The following is a 21,680-nucleotide window of genomic DNA, read 5'->3' as shown; positions in this document are numbered from 1 at the left end:
ATTCTACTGTAGAAACTGAGGCTACAATACTAATGCTGACCATCACTGCCTGTTTTGAAGATCGGCCTCAGGCGGCTGGTCTGGGGTCAGCATACTTTCAGCTTTAACATCATTCTGGGTGTTTGGCTAGTTTTGTGTTAGCATGCTATCTGTGGAGATCTTTGCGAAGAACTGAAGTTATGTTAGCAGTGTAATGCAACTGTGGCTGTCTTGGACGCAGTTTGCATTTACTGTCACACCCTTGTTCTTTTGCGCCGTTAAAAATGAAAAGCGATGCCCTTAAAAACTGAAATCAGGTGACTGTAGTGGAAGTGTGAAGAAAGAAACATGCCTGTGCTGCTGTAAAATGTAATCTGATCGTAGCTCATTGTAGCCTGTTTCACCCAACACTGGTGGTCACCTAGCATGTTCAAGTTTAGTATTCTCAGCCTTTCTATCTACCCAAAAAATATAAAAATAAATGATTTAAATAATAAAATTAAAAACCTGCTAGCAAAGAGATGCTAAATCACACAGAAGAGCTAAGCAGATCAGCAGAACCAAGTGATTAATTCACTCCAAGAGATCTCTCTCGCATTAGCATTATCCACTGTGAATAATAACTCCACATACTTCTGACTTCAGCTTCATCACGGTGACTTCAGGGAGGAAAATATGTTTCTCACTGATCTACTTCTGTTACTCAATTCAAACGTTAAGTAGCTCATTTCAAATTTAAAGTAAATTTATGTAGCATCTCGTCTTCAAGTGGGAGCTTGAGTGACCTATTTTTTTAAACATGACTCCTGCAAGAGTAAGGGAAAAGTAAGTTTGCAGTCTACATCTAAACAAGCACACCGAAAGCCTGCTGAAAACAGACTACTGAGCCTATTACATCTTAACTCTCTATATAATTCTTTTTTTTCGGTGAAGTGAACAAGCCTTTTATGTCAGACATGGCGTTTTGTCAGTCTCCTTCATTCGTAGTTGGTGTTAGCATCCACCCCGTGCGCCTGCTCCTGTCCCTTCCCCTTCAGTAATCCCGGTTCTAATAAGAGAGGATTAACCTCTGTTACTAGGGCTTACAAGAGTCCTCTCCTCCAAATGGAGAGTGCAACAGAGTGAGGTATGGAGGTCAGTGGGCAGGTGGGGTAAAGTTTGAAAGATGGGAAAGTTATTAGAGGAGAACAATATTAATGCAAGGCACTGAGCCAACGAAAGGGAGAGAGAACGAGGATGTCGGGCGACGGAAAGAGCACGAAGGAGAGGAAAACAACGGGGAGGGGAGAGGCTTTAGCAAGTCGTCCGTGTTTGTCAGATCATAAACTGGTACAGCGCAGCACCTCATTAACAGAAAACGCTCCAGCTGTCACTGCAACACAACAAGTCCATACCAAGCGCGAGCAACAATTGCTTCGGGCTGCATGTGAATCGCTGTTACCGACACCCCAAATTTGCCAATAACTCTGAACAGCATGCGGACCCCATAGATCAAATCAAAGTAAACAGCCAAACGCTACCCGATCAAAGCCTCCTCACCTCCCGTGAGCAATGGCCACACAACGGGGACCGCGGGGAGGCCGGCGTTTCTGATTGAGCGATCGCTAACAGCGGCGAGGCGAGAGGAGGGTAATGATCTAAAGAAAAAGGCATTAGTGGCGGGGATGTGAGAAGCGGTATACAACGCAATCACCGGGGGAGACGGTGTGAGGAGGGAGTAAAGGATGTGGATGAAATCCCTGACGAGGAAACACGCCACACCCCGGGCGAAGTCCAGCACGGCGGCCCTTTTCGCTCGACCGGACGACACCGCCAGATGCAACAAGGTCACCCATCAGAACGCTCGAACCAATTTGTCCTCGTTGTGTCGACTCGTGTTTCACCGTAGACACTACAGACTGAGATATATACCTGCGATATGTGGCTTGGACATACTCAGTCACACACACGCAAGACAAGCAGCGGGGAAAAGCAGAGATGGAGAATTGATTCATTTGAAAAGCTTCTTTACTCCACCGCACCACCCCCATTGTGACCTTAATACGATTTTGGTCACGGCTGTCACTGAGTCACTAAAAAGCACTTAGCTCTCTCATCTCTTTCTTTTCTCTCTCCCTTCTCCTCGCCTTTTTTCCTCTGTCCCCACTTTCAACGTCTGAGGAACTATCAAAAAAAGTGCGCACAGATCAAAAAACATAAGGGTCCTTCCAGATGAAACACGGACGCGGCGCGGAGCCGTCGCATAAAAGAGGCCCTCAAGCATCATATTCATTGACTCGACAAAATAAAAATGATCCTTTGCCTGTACCCTATATCTGAAACATTTGATGGAGCCTTGTCCTGATGGCTTCGGAGGGCTATTCGTGAGTTATATACAGCGCTATGTGTCAGTATTATTCACTACAGTATCTGGTATTATTATGGCTTAAAAATGAAGCTTTTAACCATAAACTGTAGCCATGACTCTGCATTTTGATGGTCGAGCTTTTGTAGGTCTTTTTAGAGCCAGAAGTTACCATCTGTACCATGCTGGAGTGCTCAGCTTTCAGCCAGCTAACTTGATTAGCAAGCAGCAGCAAACTGTATGGGGTAGACTCTTAGTGCTAGGTAGCAGACTAAGAAAACACCATTATATTTCTGTCACCAAAACAGAAGCCTAAACTTCTTGGATGGTCTATGCCACACAGCGTGCCATGTCATTTGTCAGATTAGTCCCCGACACAGCAAACGCAACTGAGAGGGCGAGTTCAGTGACTGGAATTAGAGGAGGTGAAGCCCAGGAGTCAGCACACCAGTCAATCAGGTGGCCACAGACGTAAACTTAAGCCTTAACGCTATCAAAACGGACGAGTTATTAAAAAAACACTCCACCGCCATGCAGCTGTTATGAAGGGGTGAAACTACCCACAGGGACCAAAGCTATTTTTTTGAACTAGGCTTTTTAATGCTAGTTTAATGCCGTCCTAGAAGCTTGACTCCCTTTGTGTTAGAACATGGCTTCATTTTTCATCCGTTTTATTTAAAATAATTTAAAGGTCGTTTATATGCTTACATACAGTGGGGGAGATAATTATTTGATCCATTGCTGAATTTGTAATTTTGCTCACTTACCAAAAAAAGTCTCTAATTTTTATTGTAGTTTCATTTTAATCAACCAAAAATCCAGAAAAAAAACATCACATTGTTGGCATGGGCTTGCCAACAGATAAAACTATCTGAGAGAAATGTCCTTTTTTTAATGTAACATGCTGCCTCAAACAGCTACATGCTGGCATACCTGGAGGCAGCCCAGTGCAAGCACGATAATCTTTTATCCACTGAGAAGCACCAGTGGAGCAGTTTGAGGTTGCAATGCCTAGTTTGAACACACCTCAATGCTACCCACTCACTTCCAAAACCTGATTTATCTAGGGACTGGTCCAGGGTTAGATAACCAGTTGACTCACTAATCTGGGAACATCGTACAGCAGTGCCATATTTAAACAATTACCCAGTGGACCGTGAGCACGCTACATGCAACAAATTAGCTATTGTGCTGTGAAGAAGACAAAAACAAGCAGAAACATTAGCAAGATGTTTCCGATGGCTGAAACAAACCGGAAACCTATGCACGGCTTAAAAAGATGCACGTTACCGGGCACTACCTGTTTATCTTTCAAAACATGCCACAGTTTGGGGATATAAACGTCACCTTGAGTTATGTAACTGTAACAGCTGAACATTGTGCCAGTCTATCACAGGGCTAAACCATACATTTAGACCAGAGACTGTAGCTGCAGCCATGCTTTCATAACATTACATTAACGCAAAAGGCAAACTTGATCATCTAATCACGGCGATGACGTCACTTTGCGGAGCATGCATGCTAATGCAACGCACCGCCGTGGTTGGCCATTTTGCCAACAACCTCCCCTCCTCCCTCTAAATCCCCCAGTGGCTACAAATGAGGGCAGCAGCTGTTCGTAACAATGAAAAACTTAAAGGAAATGCAATAAGGGTTTTGCTTGTGTGCATATACATATTTCAGTTTTGACAGTTTAGATAATATGATTATATGCACCCCGTCGCTCAGCAATACCGTACCCTATAAAATTCAATTTTAAAGCCTCTGTGTAATACAGTCCTTACTTTATTTTTTTCCCCCACAAGATTTCAAGTATAATTTCCACCTGACAGGTTGCTGCGCAGACCTCTCACAGCCCACGTCCTGCAAACGGCGAGCAGCTAACAATGGGGATCTTTAGCCACTGCGAGTGCATACACGCTGTCATGTGAGCGGCAGCTGTATGGATTTTCATTTGAATAATTAATGCTTCCCAATTTCACACTAATGGTTGAGAGGTATCAGAATGGTATCATTAGCCACTAATAGAGATTCATGGCAGAATGGCAGCAATATTTTTTGCAATACGCCCCCCCTCAAACGCCCCACCCCGACACACTCCCGTTCTTTTCCCCCCTCTGTCTCAAGCAGGGAGTTGCAGAGAGCAAAACCCTCAACTCCATCCCATCAGCTTTTTAATTAATGACACAAATTACAGGGCTTTGAATAGCATGTGCCTAAGGATGGGGGAGGACACGCAGGCGGCCATCTCTCTTTCTCTGAATTCTCTCTTCATCTCTCTCATTTTTTTCCTAGCCTTTCCCTCGCCAGGCTCATGAGTCTCCCATACCATCATTACAGGTTCCATTTCTCAACAGCCCTCTTTTTTTTTTCTTTCAACCACTTGTCTGCTCTCTTTGTGCTTCCTTCTGGTACTTATTCAATCTCTTCCCTAGCGTCTCCTTTCTGTCTCCATCGCTTTCTGCCTCCCTCCTACTGGGAAGCAGCTATGCCGTCCTATAACCTTGACAATGCAGGATGCTGTGCGCGCGCGCGCGTCTGTCTCTCTTTGAGGGACAGGTGCAAGGACTTGGCGCTCATCCATCCTGCTATCCACGTGGGACCGACCAACGGAGGGAGAAAAAATTAAAAAAAAATAAAAACAAGGGAAGGCTCAGCAAAACAAAATTAAGTACATTTTTATGGAACATAGCAGCAACTGGAGCAGAAATAACCTAATTGCACCTCCTAAAATACGTCTTGATTTTCAAGGACCTTGAAATTATGGAGGAGAACAGCGGGGTGGAGGTGGGGGTGGTGGGGGAGATTGTGGGGGAGAGGCAAAAATAACTGTAGTGTTTAGTCTGGTGTGCGGCTGGACGCGGAGGAGCACCAGCGAACAAAGAAAGGGGAAAACAAAAAAAGCTTTGATTAGTAGGGTGATCATTAAAAAGGAGAGACCCCCTGAAGAGACCGATCTCTAATTAGTAATGTATCCTCGACACTTGGCACCCCGGCATCTCTTCAGACACATGTGCGCGAGTGAGTGTTTGTGTGGGGCTGTTTGCCGTGGGTGGGTTAACACTGAGATAAAAGCTTTGCTTGTGTTACATAAACGGGTGTTTATGAACATTTCTGCAGCTCTTTCGGCGATTGTGCATTTTTTTTTTTTTTTAAAACAACATAAAAAAGAAAGGCAACGATGATGCTGTATGTATGTCACTGAGCAAAAACAGCAGCTGCTACAGCACAGTAACCTGATAGATTACAGCAGCTTATTCAGCTATTAGTGGGGGGAAACAGTTTCCACATGTCCAGATTCACCCCTTTAACACGGCCATTTATCCACACCGGTAATCACCGCTTCCCTGTGCAATTATATCGCCTCTCAACTGGGAACATCATATTTTTTTTTCCAGGGGATAATCCCACCCGTAGAAATGCCATTTTCTATTTTATGTTTACCTTTTAACCACCGTGTTCAGTAGATATCAGGCAAACTCTGTTTTAAAATTAGTGGATATTAATTTCATTTTCTGTACAACTACATTTGTTTAATAATAAAAATATTTGTAGTATATATAGATATATAAACAAGCTTTCGGTTTTACTGTAATAGCTACAATCATGGGAAAAAGTTTGTTCTAAGGATCTATTAAGCCTAGACTAATCTCAGTTGCAGACAACGATAAGAACAGCTGGAGACCCATTGGCGAGTGTTGTAGTCGGTCCTTTTATACCACTTTGGGGGAGGCCTCTTTAAGAGAGTAAGTAGCAGCCAGGTGCTGCTAATCAATCCCCTGGATTAACTGATCATCAGCAAGTGTGAGCACCTCTGTAAAAGCATAGGTTTTGGTAGTTTGTTGCTCTGGAGCATTTAGACGTGCATTAGCACAGTGCCAAAGAGGAAATAACCGATTGCTTCCCATCAATGTGGGAAGTGTTATAAGACCAAGACTTCTGGAACAGAAGGAATCAGCACCTCCAAATCTGAGGCCATGGTCCTCAGCCGGAAAAGGGTGGAGTATCTCAGGGTCTTGTTCACGAGTGATGGGAGAAGGGAGCGGGAGATCGACGGACAGATTGGTGCAGCGGCTGCAGTGATGCGGACGCTGTACAGGTCTGTTGTGATGAAGAGAGAGCCGAGTGTAAAAGCGAAGCTCTCAATTTACCGGTCGATCTACGTCCCTACCCTCACCTATGGTCACGAGCTGCGGGTAGTGACCGAAAGAACGAGATTGTGAATACAAGCGGCGGAAATAGGCTTCCTCCGAAGTTTGGCTGGCCTCTCCCTTAGAGACAGGGTGAGAAGTTGGAAGCGGAAGAAAATGGATGGATGGATGGATGGATGGATGGACTTCTGGAACAATGGTTGTTGGACAGATGAGACCAAAGGTGAGATGACTGACCATGTGCCAACACAGCATATCAGCACAAACATCTCAAAGCAACCATGGTGGTTAGTCATGGTGGTGGAGGGGTGATGATTTTGGTTGGCTTTGAAGCCACAGGACCCGGACACCTCAAAGCATTCAGAGAGCGTGACGTCAACTTTGGCTAAAACTGACTCATGCAACAGGACAATGATCCCAAGCAGAGCAGCAAATCTCCAACAGAAGTCCAGAAAGCTTCATACTGGCTCAAATGCTGTGGTGGAACGTTAAGACAGCTGTGTACAAATAAATCCCCGCAAACCTCAAATGAACTGAAGGAGCATTGTAAAGAAGAGTGAGCCATAATGTGGTGTTCCTACATCTGCAAAGTACCAGATGATTTTTAAATGTCCTGGTACATGAGGGCTTGAACTTGCACGAGGGCGTACCTTCTTTAAACCACAAATATATATTCATATGAGCTTGTATTTTCTTTTCATTGTTAATATTAGTTTCAAGTTGTGTGGAACTTTAAAATGCATCCTTTAAAGCTCATTTTCACAAACTGAGACAGAAATCTCTACTTGAGTTGCACATTCATCCATCACACTTTCCAGTTTTACTCCTCTGAAGGGTTTTACCCTGAGTTTCATTCATGGATTATTCAGAGCTGAATTTATGGATTTTTTTTTATACGACATTTATTTAGTTTTCTAGACTGTGGACAGTAGATTGATTTAACAATTGATCCATTTTAAAACAAAATAAAACAAGAACTTTTCTATGTATTGTCTGCAAACCAGCACATAGTTGGTTGAATAATATCTCATGTATACATTTAATAATAACATGTATATATTTCAGAAAATCTAACTTTACCCTGCTCTCTTTCTGGATCCAACTAAAGGTAAATTTCTCTTTTTCACACCAGGCATTTGGAATAGTCGCAACAACAAAATGCTACTATGTTTCTAATAATATCAACTATGTCTTTGTGTCCCACTAAACTGCCACAGTGTGACAGGAAGCCAGCATGAACACCCTAATTGGATGGATTCGATAAAGGGTACCCCCCCCCCCCCCAAAAAAAATAGCAAGAAGTTTCTGACCAATCAGTGCGAATTCAGGCCACTGCACCAGTGTGAATCTGGAGTGTGAGATATGTGGCAGGAAGTCACAGTCGTCAAAGCATACTGCGTGGGCTGGGGAGTGGTCAGCCATCACTGAGTGATGAGATGACATTACAGGGCCCCTTCACACATGGGAGGAAGTGGAGCTGTTCGCCCAGGTGGTAAGATTAAAAAAAAAAAAGGTGTCTGAACAAGCAGTCTAATGCTCGCTGGCATTTCAGCTGGGAGTGAAGAGGGTGTGGTTTGGTGATGTATCTGCTGTCACAGTGCTGACTCCCACGCTGGACCTTATGAACGTGGACTAGAGAGCTCAAGGGCGAAACGCCACTGAACTTCCGTACAATCTGCTAAGTAGATTTACAGATAGCATCTAATGGGGCGATCTACTCTTCAAGAAGCTTAAATGTTGCTGCGAGATTATCCGAGGGAAAGAGAGCTGACTGGGTGCTTGTGAGGGAGAGCGCTGACGGTGTAGGAACGCCGAGCGCGAGCAACTAAATCAAATCAGATTTGTGCCTCGACATCACCATTTCTGTTATTAATGATCCAAAATCCTTACATGTATAGCGAGATCACAGCGGCGAGCCGCGCACCCTGCTGAGACGCAGACTCCTGGTCACACAGGTGGTGTTTACTTTAGGTGTAACCGCTGCATTACAGACTCTGCAATCACGCGCATTATGCCCAGGCTGCAGTGTAAGCGAGAGCCATGTGTACAGCATCGATTTCACAGTTTAACCTGCCAACAGTGAAGGATAGAGACTGGTAGCAGGTGCTGGGTAAAACTTGCCAAAACAATCTACACCATTATTCAATTACGGGCCCCCAGAACCTGTTAGGTGTGTTGTTATCACTGGCGAAAAGAATTAAAAACCAATTAGGCAAGTTTGAAACGAGACAAAAAAACAAAAAGCGAATGGATGAATAAATATGAGAAATTACACCGCAACTTTACGAGGCGTGAGCTCCGGGATTACTGCGCCCCCAATCAAACGAAGGAATCGATTCCATGATTGTATGTCCTGGCTTAGCTTCCAAAGAGTGAGCCGTATCTGACAGGGCTGAGCTGGATCCCACTGTGAGAGGCAGGATTTTACACTGTCCTTATTAGCTGCAAACAGTGGGGGGAACCAGTGGCTTATGTATAGCAACAGACTGCCAGCAGGTTTTTCCTCCTTTGTTCTTCCACTCTCTTCTTGTCTTCTGCCTTTCCGTTTCAGCTCGACTGCCGAGCACAGTGAAGTGTAAGTTTTGCAAAGTGAACAGAGCAAATACATTTCCCTCATATCCCCTACTTCATCTTTTGTTGTGTTTGTGTGTGTGTGTGTGTGAGGTGCAGGTGGTGGGAGGGTAAGGGACACGATCGCCTGCCTGGATCATCGAAACTACACAGAAAGATACATGTAATTACCAAAAGAGTGCGGTCGATGTGAGGGGAGGAGGACAAGGAAGGCAACCACAGGCTGTCAACGGCAGAGCACTGCAACACAGGTCGGAATCTTGTGCGACAAGACGGCGAATATGACGGGCCCGCTGAGGAGATCTAAGCGCTTCATTACAGCCGAGGAAGGAGCAGTGGGTGTGTAGGAGGGAGACGCAGTTGTGTTGACCTCTCATGAGCTCGGCCTTCGGGAGGAGTTGTTAAAGTGGAAGTTGCACCGAAAGAAAGACGGAGCGAGCGAGGAAAGAAGGCTGTAATAAGGCACGATGAGAATACGCCTGCATCTCTCCGCTTAGCTGCGGAAAGTCAAGGTGAGAGGGCGGGGCGGAGACAGATGTCAGCCATAAGAGCGCGCTCGTGTTTATGAGTCATCATAAAGGGTCAGCGCGTCACTTGTGCCCGAAGTCAGCCTTGCTAATATGTAAATTGCACAGAGGGGCGTATGCAATCTGCTGTGTTGCAAAAAGAAAGAGTCGTCGGGCAGATTAAAAATTAGTCATGTTCATAGGATTCTGTGACGAATTCCTGAGGTAAATACAAGCGCATGCTATTAAGCTTTATTTAGTAAGAGCTTAATATTTCAAACGCAATATGTATAAATTCCTTTTTTATTGTTTCACCTTTATGTCAGCGCTGCTTTCCCACCCTCATCGTTCAATGCGGTGCCATTTCCTCATCCAAGAAACTCGCAGCTCATATCGAATAATTATCCAGACAGCAGCTCAAATGAAAACATGACGGATCGCGCCGCGCGTGCCACAGCGCCAGCACGGGCAAACACTGGCACCCTCGACGGTAATTGTTCTAACATTTCTTCCATTACAACTGATGGAGCGGGTCGAATCGCAAATTAATAAAATCAATATTGTATCTGCAACATGTGTCCATCGATTTGGCACAGCTCTCCGCTGTTATTGACAGCGGATCCAATCGCACAATCTCGCCGGCTTATAAAGATGTGGAGAGGACGGCGGTAATTTGCCCTAAAAGGAAAAAGAAAGAAAAAGAAGCTCCTCAAGCAGAAAACAGATAAAAGCTGTCAGCGAAGGTGGTCGGGGAGAAGAGAAGGGGCAGATGAGACTCCGGAGTGAGGGAACAGAGGTGGCAAATAAAGGGAGATAGAGTGGGAGGGGTGGGGGAGGCCAGCGAGAGGACTTAAAGGACGAAATGCTAGAGAAAGTGAGGGTAAAAAAAATGAGTATTAGGATTGAGAGGGAGAGCTTGTCAGTGGAATACAGAGAAAGAGGAGTTGGAGTCATGGGTGGCTGCTCCTCTTATTAAACACTCAAATCCTTCAGTCAGTCTCAGGAACTCGGTAAGGAGACTTGTGTTAAAAGCCGATCCACAATTGAGCTGCCATGTCTCTATCCATACCTCATTTCCAATTAACACACAAACCACTTAAATCTATTGTGCTTTTTTTCCCTCATCCTCCCCATTGAGACTTATTTTCGCAAGACACGTAGCCATAATCAAACACGTAAGCATGACACACAAATGTGAAGAAAGCACTTTCAGTGTGATTCAGTCCAGCCAAAAGGTTCTGATTGATTCATTTGGGAGGTGTGAAGAGAGTTTACCGGGCCGTCACAGATGAATTCATTCATATCCCGCGACCGAATCCGTTTCAAATGCGTCTCCGGTGACCGCTTGTGATTACACTTTGCTTCCACACTCAATATACAAATAAACTGCTACATGACTGCTGCCATGTTTATGCATTGCCAGCAGAATTCTCGATCTTATGGCCATATCTGGGAGCGATCCATAGTTAAACCACACAAGGTGCCTCGGTATTCCTCCCTCGTGGAACCCTAATAGGAGTCCTGGGTATTAAAGCAATTAAGCTGCAGAAACTGTTTTACAGCATTATGGGACTGCAGTCAAGTTATGAGTTATGCTTTCTTTTTTTTTTTACTGTTTAAGTCAAACTTATTGAGTAAGAGAAAACATTAAAGAGATCACTGAAAGAAAATGCCAATGGGTCCTGAGGGTATTGCAGAGTTTTCCATCACCTTAGGGGACAATTGCATGTGTTACAGGGATCCAGACAGGACAGGAAAACCCAGCTTCTGCATTAGGCAGCAGCTTTTTTACAGCATAATATATGGAGCCATAATGTGTGTGTCTATTATTTTAGAAATCTGACACCAATAGAATAAATTGGAAGTAATTGGAAAAGGATGGGATAGGGGCGGAAGTTCTTATGTTATTTTCCATGCTGTTCAAGCATGTGGAAAAGGGCAAAAATAATTTCAGTTCCCGTCGAACTGGAGGTCAATTACATTGCACCACTGGGAAAAGGTCCGGCTGAAAACAATGCCTATGTGTTGGACAAAAGAAAGAAAAAATGACTACAACCTACACTCGGTCGACTGGAGTAGCAACAATGTAAATTAAGCAACGGACATAATCATGAGAAAGAAAACTGCCATGTCCATCTAGGTAACTAATCTTGTTTCTCTATGAGTGACACTGGATGACCCATCTAGGACTGTGTGCTACAGTCTAATTTCAAAGAATCAGGCCAGTGAATCATCAGTCACTGTCTCTAACTTGCAGCTTGATTTTTAACTAAAGAGGAAAAACAAGCCACAAGTTTCTTGCAATAAACCAGTGTAGCTATTAAGCAATGCAGTTATTGTAGCCCTCGAGGACTTGTGCTGTCTTTGTGTTTAAAATGTTGGAATAAAACTCATTTGCTAGCAGTTACTGTGTGTTTTAAGAATTACCCAAATTAAACACACACACACATAGCTGAGATCTTACTGACCAGTAATAACCCGACCGACATAAAGCCCATACCTTAAAGCAGGGGTGAGAAACTAGGACTGTTGTGGAGGGCCACACTCAGTTCTGCTGAAAATAATTTTCCCTCTTTATTATCTTATTGGTAATCACATTAATAATAATAGAAATGATAATTATAATAAAGTTGACTTGTACAGCACTTTTCAAAACTGGCGTTTTTAAATGCTTTCCGTGCGGCGCTCCACAACAGTCCCAGTTTCTGATGTAGCCCCTTGGTAAAAGCCTTTCTCATGATCTTGCACATATTTCAATAATCTAGCTGCCTCGTGGTCGAAATGGTAAACTAGTGAAATGCTTGAGTTGACAAGGTTGAAAACTTGAGTAGATGCAAGTATGACTGACACAAAAACTGACTGAAAGTGTGCTACTGTTCATTGCAGTGGCTTTATCCTTGTTAGTATCCCAAGACAATGACACCTAGGAAAGACACTGGCACTGGGTGACTGAAATAGCATAATGTGCATATTACAGTGAGGAATAAAAAGACCACAGACAAAAAGGGCTTTCACTTCACAACATGAAAGCTACTGTCAGGCCCACTACTGAGGGAACCATGTAAGGACATCAAATGTTAAAAGATGGCTTTGATTTGAATTACTACAACTCACTTCAATGCAGCCGCTACAGACTACACAGCTAAATGTCCATGACTAAATATTTCCCCCTTTTTTTGAGAATCAGGATTTTTGGCAGGCGTAATTATTGTGACTTTGGTGTTCCACTTCAAAGTTCATTAAAAAGACAATAGCAAAGGTCATATGGCAATGTCCATGCCACTTCCTTTAGCCTCGCCTGGATATCCTCTCAGCATGCTCATCCTGTCACCCCATGCTGATCCTTCCATTCCCTGCCCAAACGTTTTCACTTAGGTTATGTTGCAGCCTGACAGTGTTTTTCACCTGCTGCACTAATTAAATCATTTTTATTTACCCCCTTCAGAGATGCCTCACTAGTCTGAACATTAGCCGGCGTCCACTGAGCTGAACTGAACTGAGAATGAGTACTTTTCATTTTGATGAAAGTCGAAACAGCCTTTCTTGCTGTGATGGAAATAGAGACTTGACATCATCAGACATGATTCCTCAAAGATATTAATGCGCTTTGAACCGAGGGAGCTGATGGGAAGGTTGTGACATGCGCAATTTAAAAAAACAAGAGAAAGCCTGAACGCATTATCGGATATATGCCTTACTCTGTTTTGGAACAGCAGCAGCATTAACAGGTTGACAAAAAACCGATTAAAAGTTCAAAAATGATTTGCTCGTTTCTACTTTTATAAATTGCACGGCTCCAACAATGCCACTCGGAGTAAAATAAGTGTAAACTGTAACACTGTTGATCTAACTGATGCCACATGGAATTAATACAACGCAGGAAGCGTTAATCACCTGTCAGTTATAACAAAGAGATGGCTTGATAAACAACAGCGCTGCATCAGCAGGTTGCGTTCCTGTAAACTGATAAACTGTATTATTTTTCACAGGTAAGCAACACTGTCATTCACATTTCCTGCGCTCTTGCAGGGTGTTATGTTTTCGGATAACAGAAACCATCACGCGTCTTCGCACCCACCGCTGGGTCCTAATCTTTTCCACTAGACTGGATGACACATTTGAGATATTTTTGTATTTCCGACCATTACTGATGAGGCGCTGTTGTTAAGAGGAAATGAGAATGGGCTAGAACATTAGGAGAGCTGGGGAATACATACTGTAGGGCACACATTCATACTGGACTTCCAGGTATTTGTAGGTTCCCGGGCACGGGTCAGGAAATACGTCTGGTCCTGCCACAACAGCACACTGGGTCCTGTTGTTACATCTGAAAGCAAAGAAAAGTCATTCTGTTAAAATAAATAAATAAGTAAAGCATTAGATAATCACGTCCTTGTGAGTGGCCACAATATACAGTGGCACATTAGTCAGACATTTAGTGTGTGGTTAATGAACTTTAAAGCACTTTATTCCGTAGAAGAGATTAAGACGATCACAAAGCTCCACTGTTTATGAACTTAACTCATCTACTTTTATGCCTCGCATTCACGGGATACATTTATTTTAATTAATTTATTTCTATTTTTGGATTGCTCGGGGAGATCGCTCGCAAAGACTGAAAAAATACCCCTCGCGATGCCATCATGATGTCGCTGAACCTAGAGACTACACTAACACAAAGTCTGTTACAAACTGGAAATATGAATGGAAGCAAACAAGGGCGGCTTAATCAATCAGGAAACGAATTCACACGTTTATCTGTTTATTTATATTTATCTATAACTCCTATGGTTCAACTGCCGTTTCTAAAAACACAGAATTTTCAGTGATTCAAGTCAATCCAGACACAAAATATTTCAACTGTCTGATCGCTATTAGCTATTAGCGTTTCCACATTAATGCAAATTTCAGAGTTGATGTATTTTTCTTGTTGCATTTATATGTTTCTAGCCGTACTTTAGACCCCAAGCTACATTTTAACATAGATTCCTATGGTGTTTTATTCTTTACACTTCATCAAGGACTTCATCTACCTCTCATCCACAGCTAATTTTAGAATCACCCATTAGCCTATTATGCATGTCTCTGGACTGTGGGAGGAAGCTGGAGTACACAGAGGAAACCTACACAGGCACCGGGAGAAGATACAAGTCGCCACAGAGAAAGGCACCATTTAGATTTGAACCAGGAACCTTCTTCCTGTGATAGGATTGTGCTACCAATGCACCTCATACACTGCATATGTGGTGTTTTTCACAGCTAATATAATATATGCAATATCTCATACAACACATATGAGCAATGACTAGTGGATAACAATACTGACAGGAGACTTGTTTAGATATGCTGCCCTAAATAAAGTGGAAGAGAGAGAAGATAGCTCCGACATGAAGTAAGGCCCCATAGGCTTCCATGTTGAAATTGCCACAGACAGCTAGCAGCATAACAGCTGGTGGCTGTCTGCTAGGCAATGAGCTGATTTCACTCATGAACTGAACCTCTAAATTGTATTAGTGGTGATGATGGTTTGGGGAATTTTTTTAATTCAAATATCCAACAAATAACATGACTTGCTATCTGGTCATTTCACAAGTGAAATTTTAGTATTTATATCTGTAGCATGTATATTTGCACATAACTGCATCTGCACAACACACCAATGTGCAGTGTTGGGAAGGTTACTTTTAAAATGTATTCCACTACAGATTACAGAATACGTGCCCCAAAATGTATTTTGCAACGTATTCCGTTACGTTACTCAATGAGAGTAAAGTATTCTGAATACTTTGGATTACTTAATATATTATCATGCTTTTTACAACTACATGAGTGTACTATTGCTGTGTGATTTATTACTATTACTTAAGGAAACTCACCATACCAATACCAACTAGATGTTTAAATCTTAATATAAAATGAGTAACAGTAGGGTGGACATTAGGTAAGGCTGCACTTTTTGCAGCGATCTCGTGTAGAAAACTATTCCACGCGTATATAAAACAGGTCCGCGGCTCCGAACTGTAGTAAAGGGACCTCTGGCTAATACGTCGGGTTCGTGTCGGGCTCGTAGCCGAAAACTAGCTTTACTTTGTTGTCTGGGTCAATTTTGCTAGGAAGAGACAGAGAGAGGCGTTGAAAGGCTGCTCCAACGGGACTTACTGTTTCGGAGGAAAACACGAACACGGTGTGCAGTCGAGTCTTAATAGCTTACTGACAACTGGGCTCATCAGGCACTCTTTTGGCTGCAGTGGTTATTTTTATATTTACATGCTTCATACATGCTATGAGTAATAAAGTTACTCATATTTTGTATTTTAAACACGTAACGCCGGTACATGTATTCCGTTACTCCCTAACACTGCCAATGTGCTATGATGACAAACTTGCTAGCATTAGCCGAAAACACTCTAACGTTTTGTCTCACTATGGCCTCTTCTGGCCACAACGAAAGCAAAAATGACTAAATTGATAAAACCGGGGCCTAAAAACTAGATTTCACAAAGCACTGTGTGATGCCACAGTGGCCACATCCACGTTTTGTATACAGCCAGCGCTTGAGAGACATGTTGTAAATGAATAATGATCATAAAGTTCAGTTTAATTTCGGTTCAGGTGACACAGTCAGGGGCAAATTCATCTTTCTGTGAAGGATTAGAGCGGGAAGTCACGGACTTACGACCAGGCTTCAACCACATACAGGTAACGTTGTTATGACTGCATGATGGATGGTGGCAGCGGCGGTAGAGAGGACGGAGTAGACACAATCGACCGAGTGCGAAATCAGCTCCCACATAAAATGTAGGTCTTCATTAAAAAACACAATTACGGCGCCTGTGGTAGTCTCATGTGCCATTTTGTTTTTGGCGGTCATCAATCAAAGCCCCACTCCATATGCACGGAGAGCCTCTCGCCACACATAATAGCAACACTTATCTCACAACATTAACTCTTAAATGTTTTGACAGGTATCGATCTTTTCCAGCTCTGCATCTATTTAAAAAGTGAAGAAAAATAAGAGGATACGAAGGTGGGACAGGCTTCTGTTGAAAGCACCCGGTTGCATATGTGATCTTAGTGAGGCCCTCCTGCTCCGAGCTACAGTGTATACAGGATTCCCATTCGTCAAATCTATACTCGTTTACAGACCGCCATTATATTGCCATATATAAAAGGTATTTATGCCCCACCAAGGCCGTTCACAGCGTAAGTCTTGTGAAGGTCAAGGCAGGGTCTGACACAATGATTCATACACCACAATTAAAGGATTCTCTACACCTTAATTAACATTGATTGGCTGCTGACTAATCAATCGCACCAGTGACGGACAAGCAAAAAAGGGGCCCCATCTCATTTCGAGCCAGCCAAGTAATGAGATATGGTCTGCCGACTCTCGACTCGTGTGAGCTTTATGTGTTACGTGACCAGCTCCCACCTCCTTCCAACATCCGCCTCATCTTCTGCCGCTCGCCTTAGTTGACCGTCAGCACCATGGAGACTTAAACTGCAGTAAGCACCAGTCGAACAATAAGAGGTCAAGCCTATGAAAGTGGGGAACAGTTATCAGGGCTCATCTCTATACCCTTTATCTTTACCATACTCTCTGCTTTATTCTACTTAGAGACCGGAGGATTTATAATCAGCAGGTTCAAAGATTATATATCAGAAAGAACTGCAAAGGAGACTAGCTAGAAGCTGGACTGGAGAGTGGACCTTGCAACACATACACACATTTTTCCTAACTATATTGCACAGTAGCTGCTGTTGTGAAGAGTACTGAAGTACCGGGCTGATGGCGTCTTTGTACAACATCCTTTTAGGTTTACCGACGCTCCCTGAGAATTTAAGCTATGATCAAATCCGAAAATTTAATCATACAGTGGTTTATAATAACTTACTCTTGAGGGAATAAACATCGTAACGTGTATTTAATATTATTGCAAACTTAATCCCAGCCTTATCATCCATCTTGACCCAAATCCCTCTTATCAGTGATGTCCATGTTTTTAACCTACACACACAAATGCCTCCTAATCGGTGTTCCTATAGTGTCCTGAAGTCACCCGGACACTGAAAGGGAATAAGATATGGTGTGGAAAAATAATTACAATTAAATGTATAGATAGAGGGAGAAGCTACCGACACCACAAAGACTTCACAACACCAATTATGGGTGTTAATCGGGATTGCGTCAGACAATTGGCACTGATTTGATCCTTGAACTACCAGTGGGAGGGGTAATGGAGTCAGTATGAGGGATGAATTTAAATATGTATAGGCGTATGTGGCTTACACACAGCATAGCTCACAGAGGGAAGTAAACAGCAGGTGGTATGAGCTGCTGCAGGTATCGCCTTGGAAGGTTTCAGAGGCAATGAGAAGCAAACGGATTCATGTGTAGGTTCAATGGACACATAAGCCCGCTACAGGGATGCAGTCCTTTCCATTAACCTGACAGCATCTTAATGTGCTGGCTACATGTCTGGCCAATGGCACTCTGGTGACAGATCAGATTACTTTAGTCAATCCAGTCAGTTCTTGCAAAAAAAAATGCTAACAGGAGCTGACGTTAGCTTGTTGCTTCAAGCTGTTTCTAGAAGTTTTTCTTAGGAGTGAATAAAACCCTAAAAACCCACTAAAAAACCCGACTGCCCGCTTAAAACATATTTTAAAATACTCGACATAATTCTGAGTATAATATTTAATTTTTGTTGATATATTTCATGTGTAGCACTCATTTCAATGTCATCTCGTTTCTCGAAAACCCAAACAAACCTTAAACATTGTTCGTGTATTCAAACTGTTATGTATTTAAGTGGTTATAACCTGTTACTGTGACGTCACAATAAAGTCATAATAAAATGAATCGGCTATAGTCAAAAAGCATCCCACGCCAATGCTCCCGTCAGGCTGAAAACCTACCGTCAGCTCAATCCGTCACGTCACATGACCTTTGACCTTGAAGGAGAGGTGAAAGATCATGTGACATGATATTTTAAATCTGCCTATGGCAATTTCTATATGTTGACAATACACAGCACACTTGTCAATTTGCAACCAATAAATCATTAAGTTGACCTTGGAGACCTTGAAGCCAATTTTAACAGACGGCTAACATGACCCCACTCTACACCCCGACGAGGTTTTATCAGAATTCATCCATTTTTGAGTCACTGGATGACACGGATGCGAGCGCTGTTTTGTGACGCGAGCGCTAGAATTGTGAAATAAGCTAACCAAAGCGTGTGCGGATGCATTCACATAACTGTATCTTTGCAGACGGCTCTCTCTGACTACCAAGACAACTATGAAAACACAGCTGCCGATTTAAGAAATCTCCAACCAGAACACTCCGTGTGTCATTTGACGTACTGTCCAATTTCCCACACGGTACACGGCGATGTGGAAGCACCTTCTTGGCTTGTTCCATGAATGTAGCGGGAGAGCGTGGGAATGATGTCACGAGGACCATTAAAGTTAAAGTGTTTCAACGTTTGACTGACAAAATGCCGCCATTGACAGACTGATGAAGGCAACATTACATACCGCGTGCCTGAAAAGGGCTTTAATGACACCAAATGACAAGGACTGCATCTGGATGTAATCATGTATGAGATATGATCTCAAAAAGACCATAAGAAACATTTTGCTATTTGGCCTCCAACCACCGCATTTCCATCCACATTCCCGATTTCCCCTCCCTTACAGCTTTTTCCTCCTGTTCCCACGTCTGCTGTTTGTTATAACTGGCAGATTAGAACTCAGGCTGCCAGCTGACGAGGGGAGATGTGGCACAAAGCAGCAGAACCCTATGTAAGCACAAACCGTAATCACTATAATCGCCGGGCTGATCCCGCTGCTGCCTGTGACGACTGTAAGTGGGTCGAGTCCCCTTTGGCCCGCTGACCACCGACACAGGTCAAATAATGTATCAATGGATCAATGGGCGGATGGATGAATGGGTGAACAAACGAATCGATAAAAGAAGAGAGGACGGGGAAATGCGAAACAGACGGGGACGGTGCGGCCGCTGTCAAAGACAGACAGATTTGTACACGTTGGAGAGTAATAAAAGAGAACTGGTGTGCACCACTGTTCTCCTTTCAGAACTCAATTGATTTATATCAGGAGGGAAATACCAACCCGAGTGGAAGAAGAGAAAGGTTTGCCAGTTTTTAAAGGTTCAGCAGGGGGAGGGGAAAAAATGCTTTGCTGCGTTTGCTTCCAGCATGCCAAATTGCTCTGAGACATTTTCCATTTGTAATCCAGAATCCATATGAAAGAATTTCGCCTGAAGTAAGTCAAATATGAACGGAGACGTTTCAGCTGGCGTTCATATTCGATGAAATAGTCACTGTCAGGGAGCACAACCCCCCCGCTCGCCTCCGAACGGAGAGCCTGACTCACCTAAAGAACCCCTACGCTGGTTTCACTTCATGCATTCGCACATAAATGTGTGTGTGTGCCGAAAATAAGTGCATGCTGGTTGTTTCGTGTGCCCCTTTGTGTGCTGTGTACACATTTGTGAGAGTTTATATTTGTGAGGAAGGAAAGGACGGAAGTGAAAGAAGAAAAAAAAAGTGACGGACGGGTCAATATCCCCGTCCCTCTGTTGGGACCCATTACGCTTTAGTGATGGTCTTCGCCACCCACGGTCGACTTCATTCATTATCTTTCCCAGTTGCACGCAGCAACATCCATCTTTTCTCATTCAGCCTGTCTCCTGGTGCAGCACACACACAAACACACACAAAAGGAACTCACAACCTTTAAAAGAAAAAAAAATCTCAGAAAACATGATAAGAGGAAGTGAAGCGATGGCCTTGAACGCCTTGTGCATTTGGCTCCTGAGTAAAACCAAGAAGTCTTACAAGGTAGCAGTTCAGTGTTGATTAGTGGAGCTGCTTTACAGAAAGAGGAATTATCAGTTAAAGCCCTGGTGGAAAAGCTCCTGTTCACACAGAGAGGCTTGTTAGGGAGCATAAGCTTGAAGTTTTCTGTAACGCCGCTATAGAATAATGTGTCTTTGACGCAATGAGGAGTTACTTCAGCCACGAGCTGGGGATTATCAGACAGATTAACTGCAACTAGTGTAACAGAAATCAGGCAAATTAAACTAATTTATTAACTCCTCCTGTAAGCTCTGAGGTATAACTCTTAAACCGGACCTTTTACGCTCATTTCCAGCTCCATATTTCACCCCTGGACTGCACTAGAGTAGCTTTGCACGATTCACAGCTGAAGCTAATCCTTATATATACACAACGCTGGACCATGCGTGGTCCAGAATTATGTTCATCCTCACTCTGAAACAAAGTTTCTTCTGATTGGCCGCCTCTGAAAAAGAGAAGATCTGAACAGATGAGCATGTAAATGAACGGCCCCCACCCCGCTTTTGGTCATCCCACTGTTCCAAAAGGAGGAAAAAGCTGTTGGATATTAAATGCTCAGAGCAGTCTGAAGGTTTAGTTGCACGTATGCTTATCTCATTATTTCAAACTATGGTCGGGTTCATAATAGAATCATAATGGGTCAACTTTAATATCCAGTGAGAATAGCACAGTACAGTATGTGGCATGTCTCTGAATTAAAGGTGAAAAAATTGCGGGGAAAGAAAATTTTTTTATTAGCTTCTATATTTCATCAGCCTTGATGATAAATTGGAAAGGATTGTTTCCTGGCAGCCAATCTTCTATAATCATAACCACATCATACCTGTTACTGGCAGCCCATACATCACTTAACATGATTGCCGTGTTTCTCGCAACTGGATGACTTTATTATAGGAGTGTGGACTTTGACGCTAGGAAATACAGTATTTGATTATTTTACTTATTTATTTGCTCTACATTTGTCTTCAAGCTATGAGAATGGACTCCCTGTTATTTGATTTACCCTCTGGGACAGTGTTCCTGGGCTTCCAGTGAAACCAGCAGATGTCCAGGCCAGGACTCGTGCGCCTGTGTGTAGGTCAGAGTTCACTCTTGAATTGACATTTAACAAAGCTAATAAAAAGATGAGCAGTAATCAGACGGTAAGAGATGATTTTGAGATTGGATTTCAGCAAATCTGTTCCCTGCGTTTACTTTTACTTCCTACCTCCATGCTTCACTTCAGCCTGCTCAAACGTGA

At 43.2% G+C, this 21,680-nt stretch overlaps 1 protein-coding gene across 17 annotated transcripts in view; it reads right to left on the bottom strand.

The window, feature by feature from the left end:
* LOC100692188 (adhesion G protein-coupled receptor L3) overlaps positions 1-21,680 on the bottom strand; it is a 254,089-nt gene that overhangs the window by 106,679 nt on the left and 125,730 nt on the right. For all 17 annotated transcript variants that reach the window (XM_019352859.2, XM_019352862.2, XM_005468240.4 and 14 more), the window contains one exon: positions 13,769-13,878. In XM_019352859.2, the coding sequence (XP_019208404.1) occupies positions 13,769-13,878 (110 nt within the window). The remainder of the gene's footprint in view (positions 1-13,768; positions 13,879-21,680) is intronic.

This window comes from Oreochromis niloticus, linkage group LG3 (genome assembly GCF_001858045.2).
Source record: "Oreochromis niloticus isolate F11D_XX linkage group LG3, O_niloticus_UMD_NMBU, whole genome shotgun sequence".
NCBI lineage: Eukaryota > Metazoa > Chordata > Actinopteri > Cichliformes > Cichlidae > Oreochromis > Oreochromis niloticus.
Note: the sequence above shows the minus strand (reverse complement) of the source record. Positions and strands in the feature narration are given on the sequence as shown.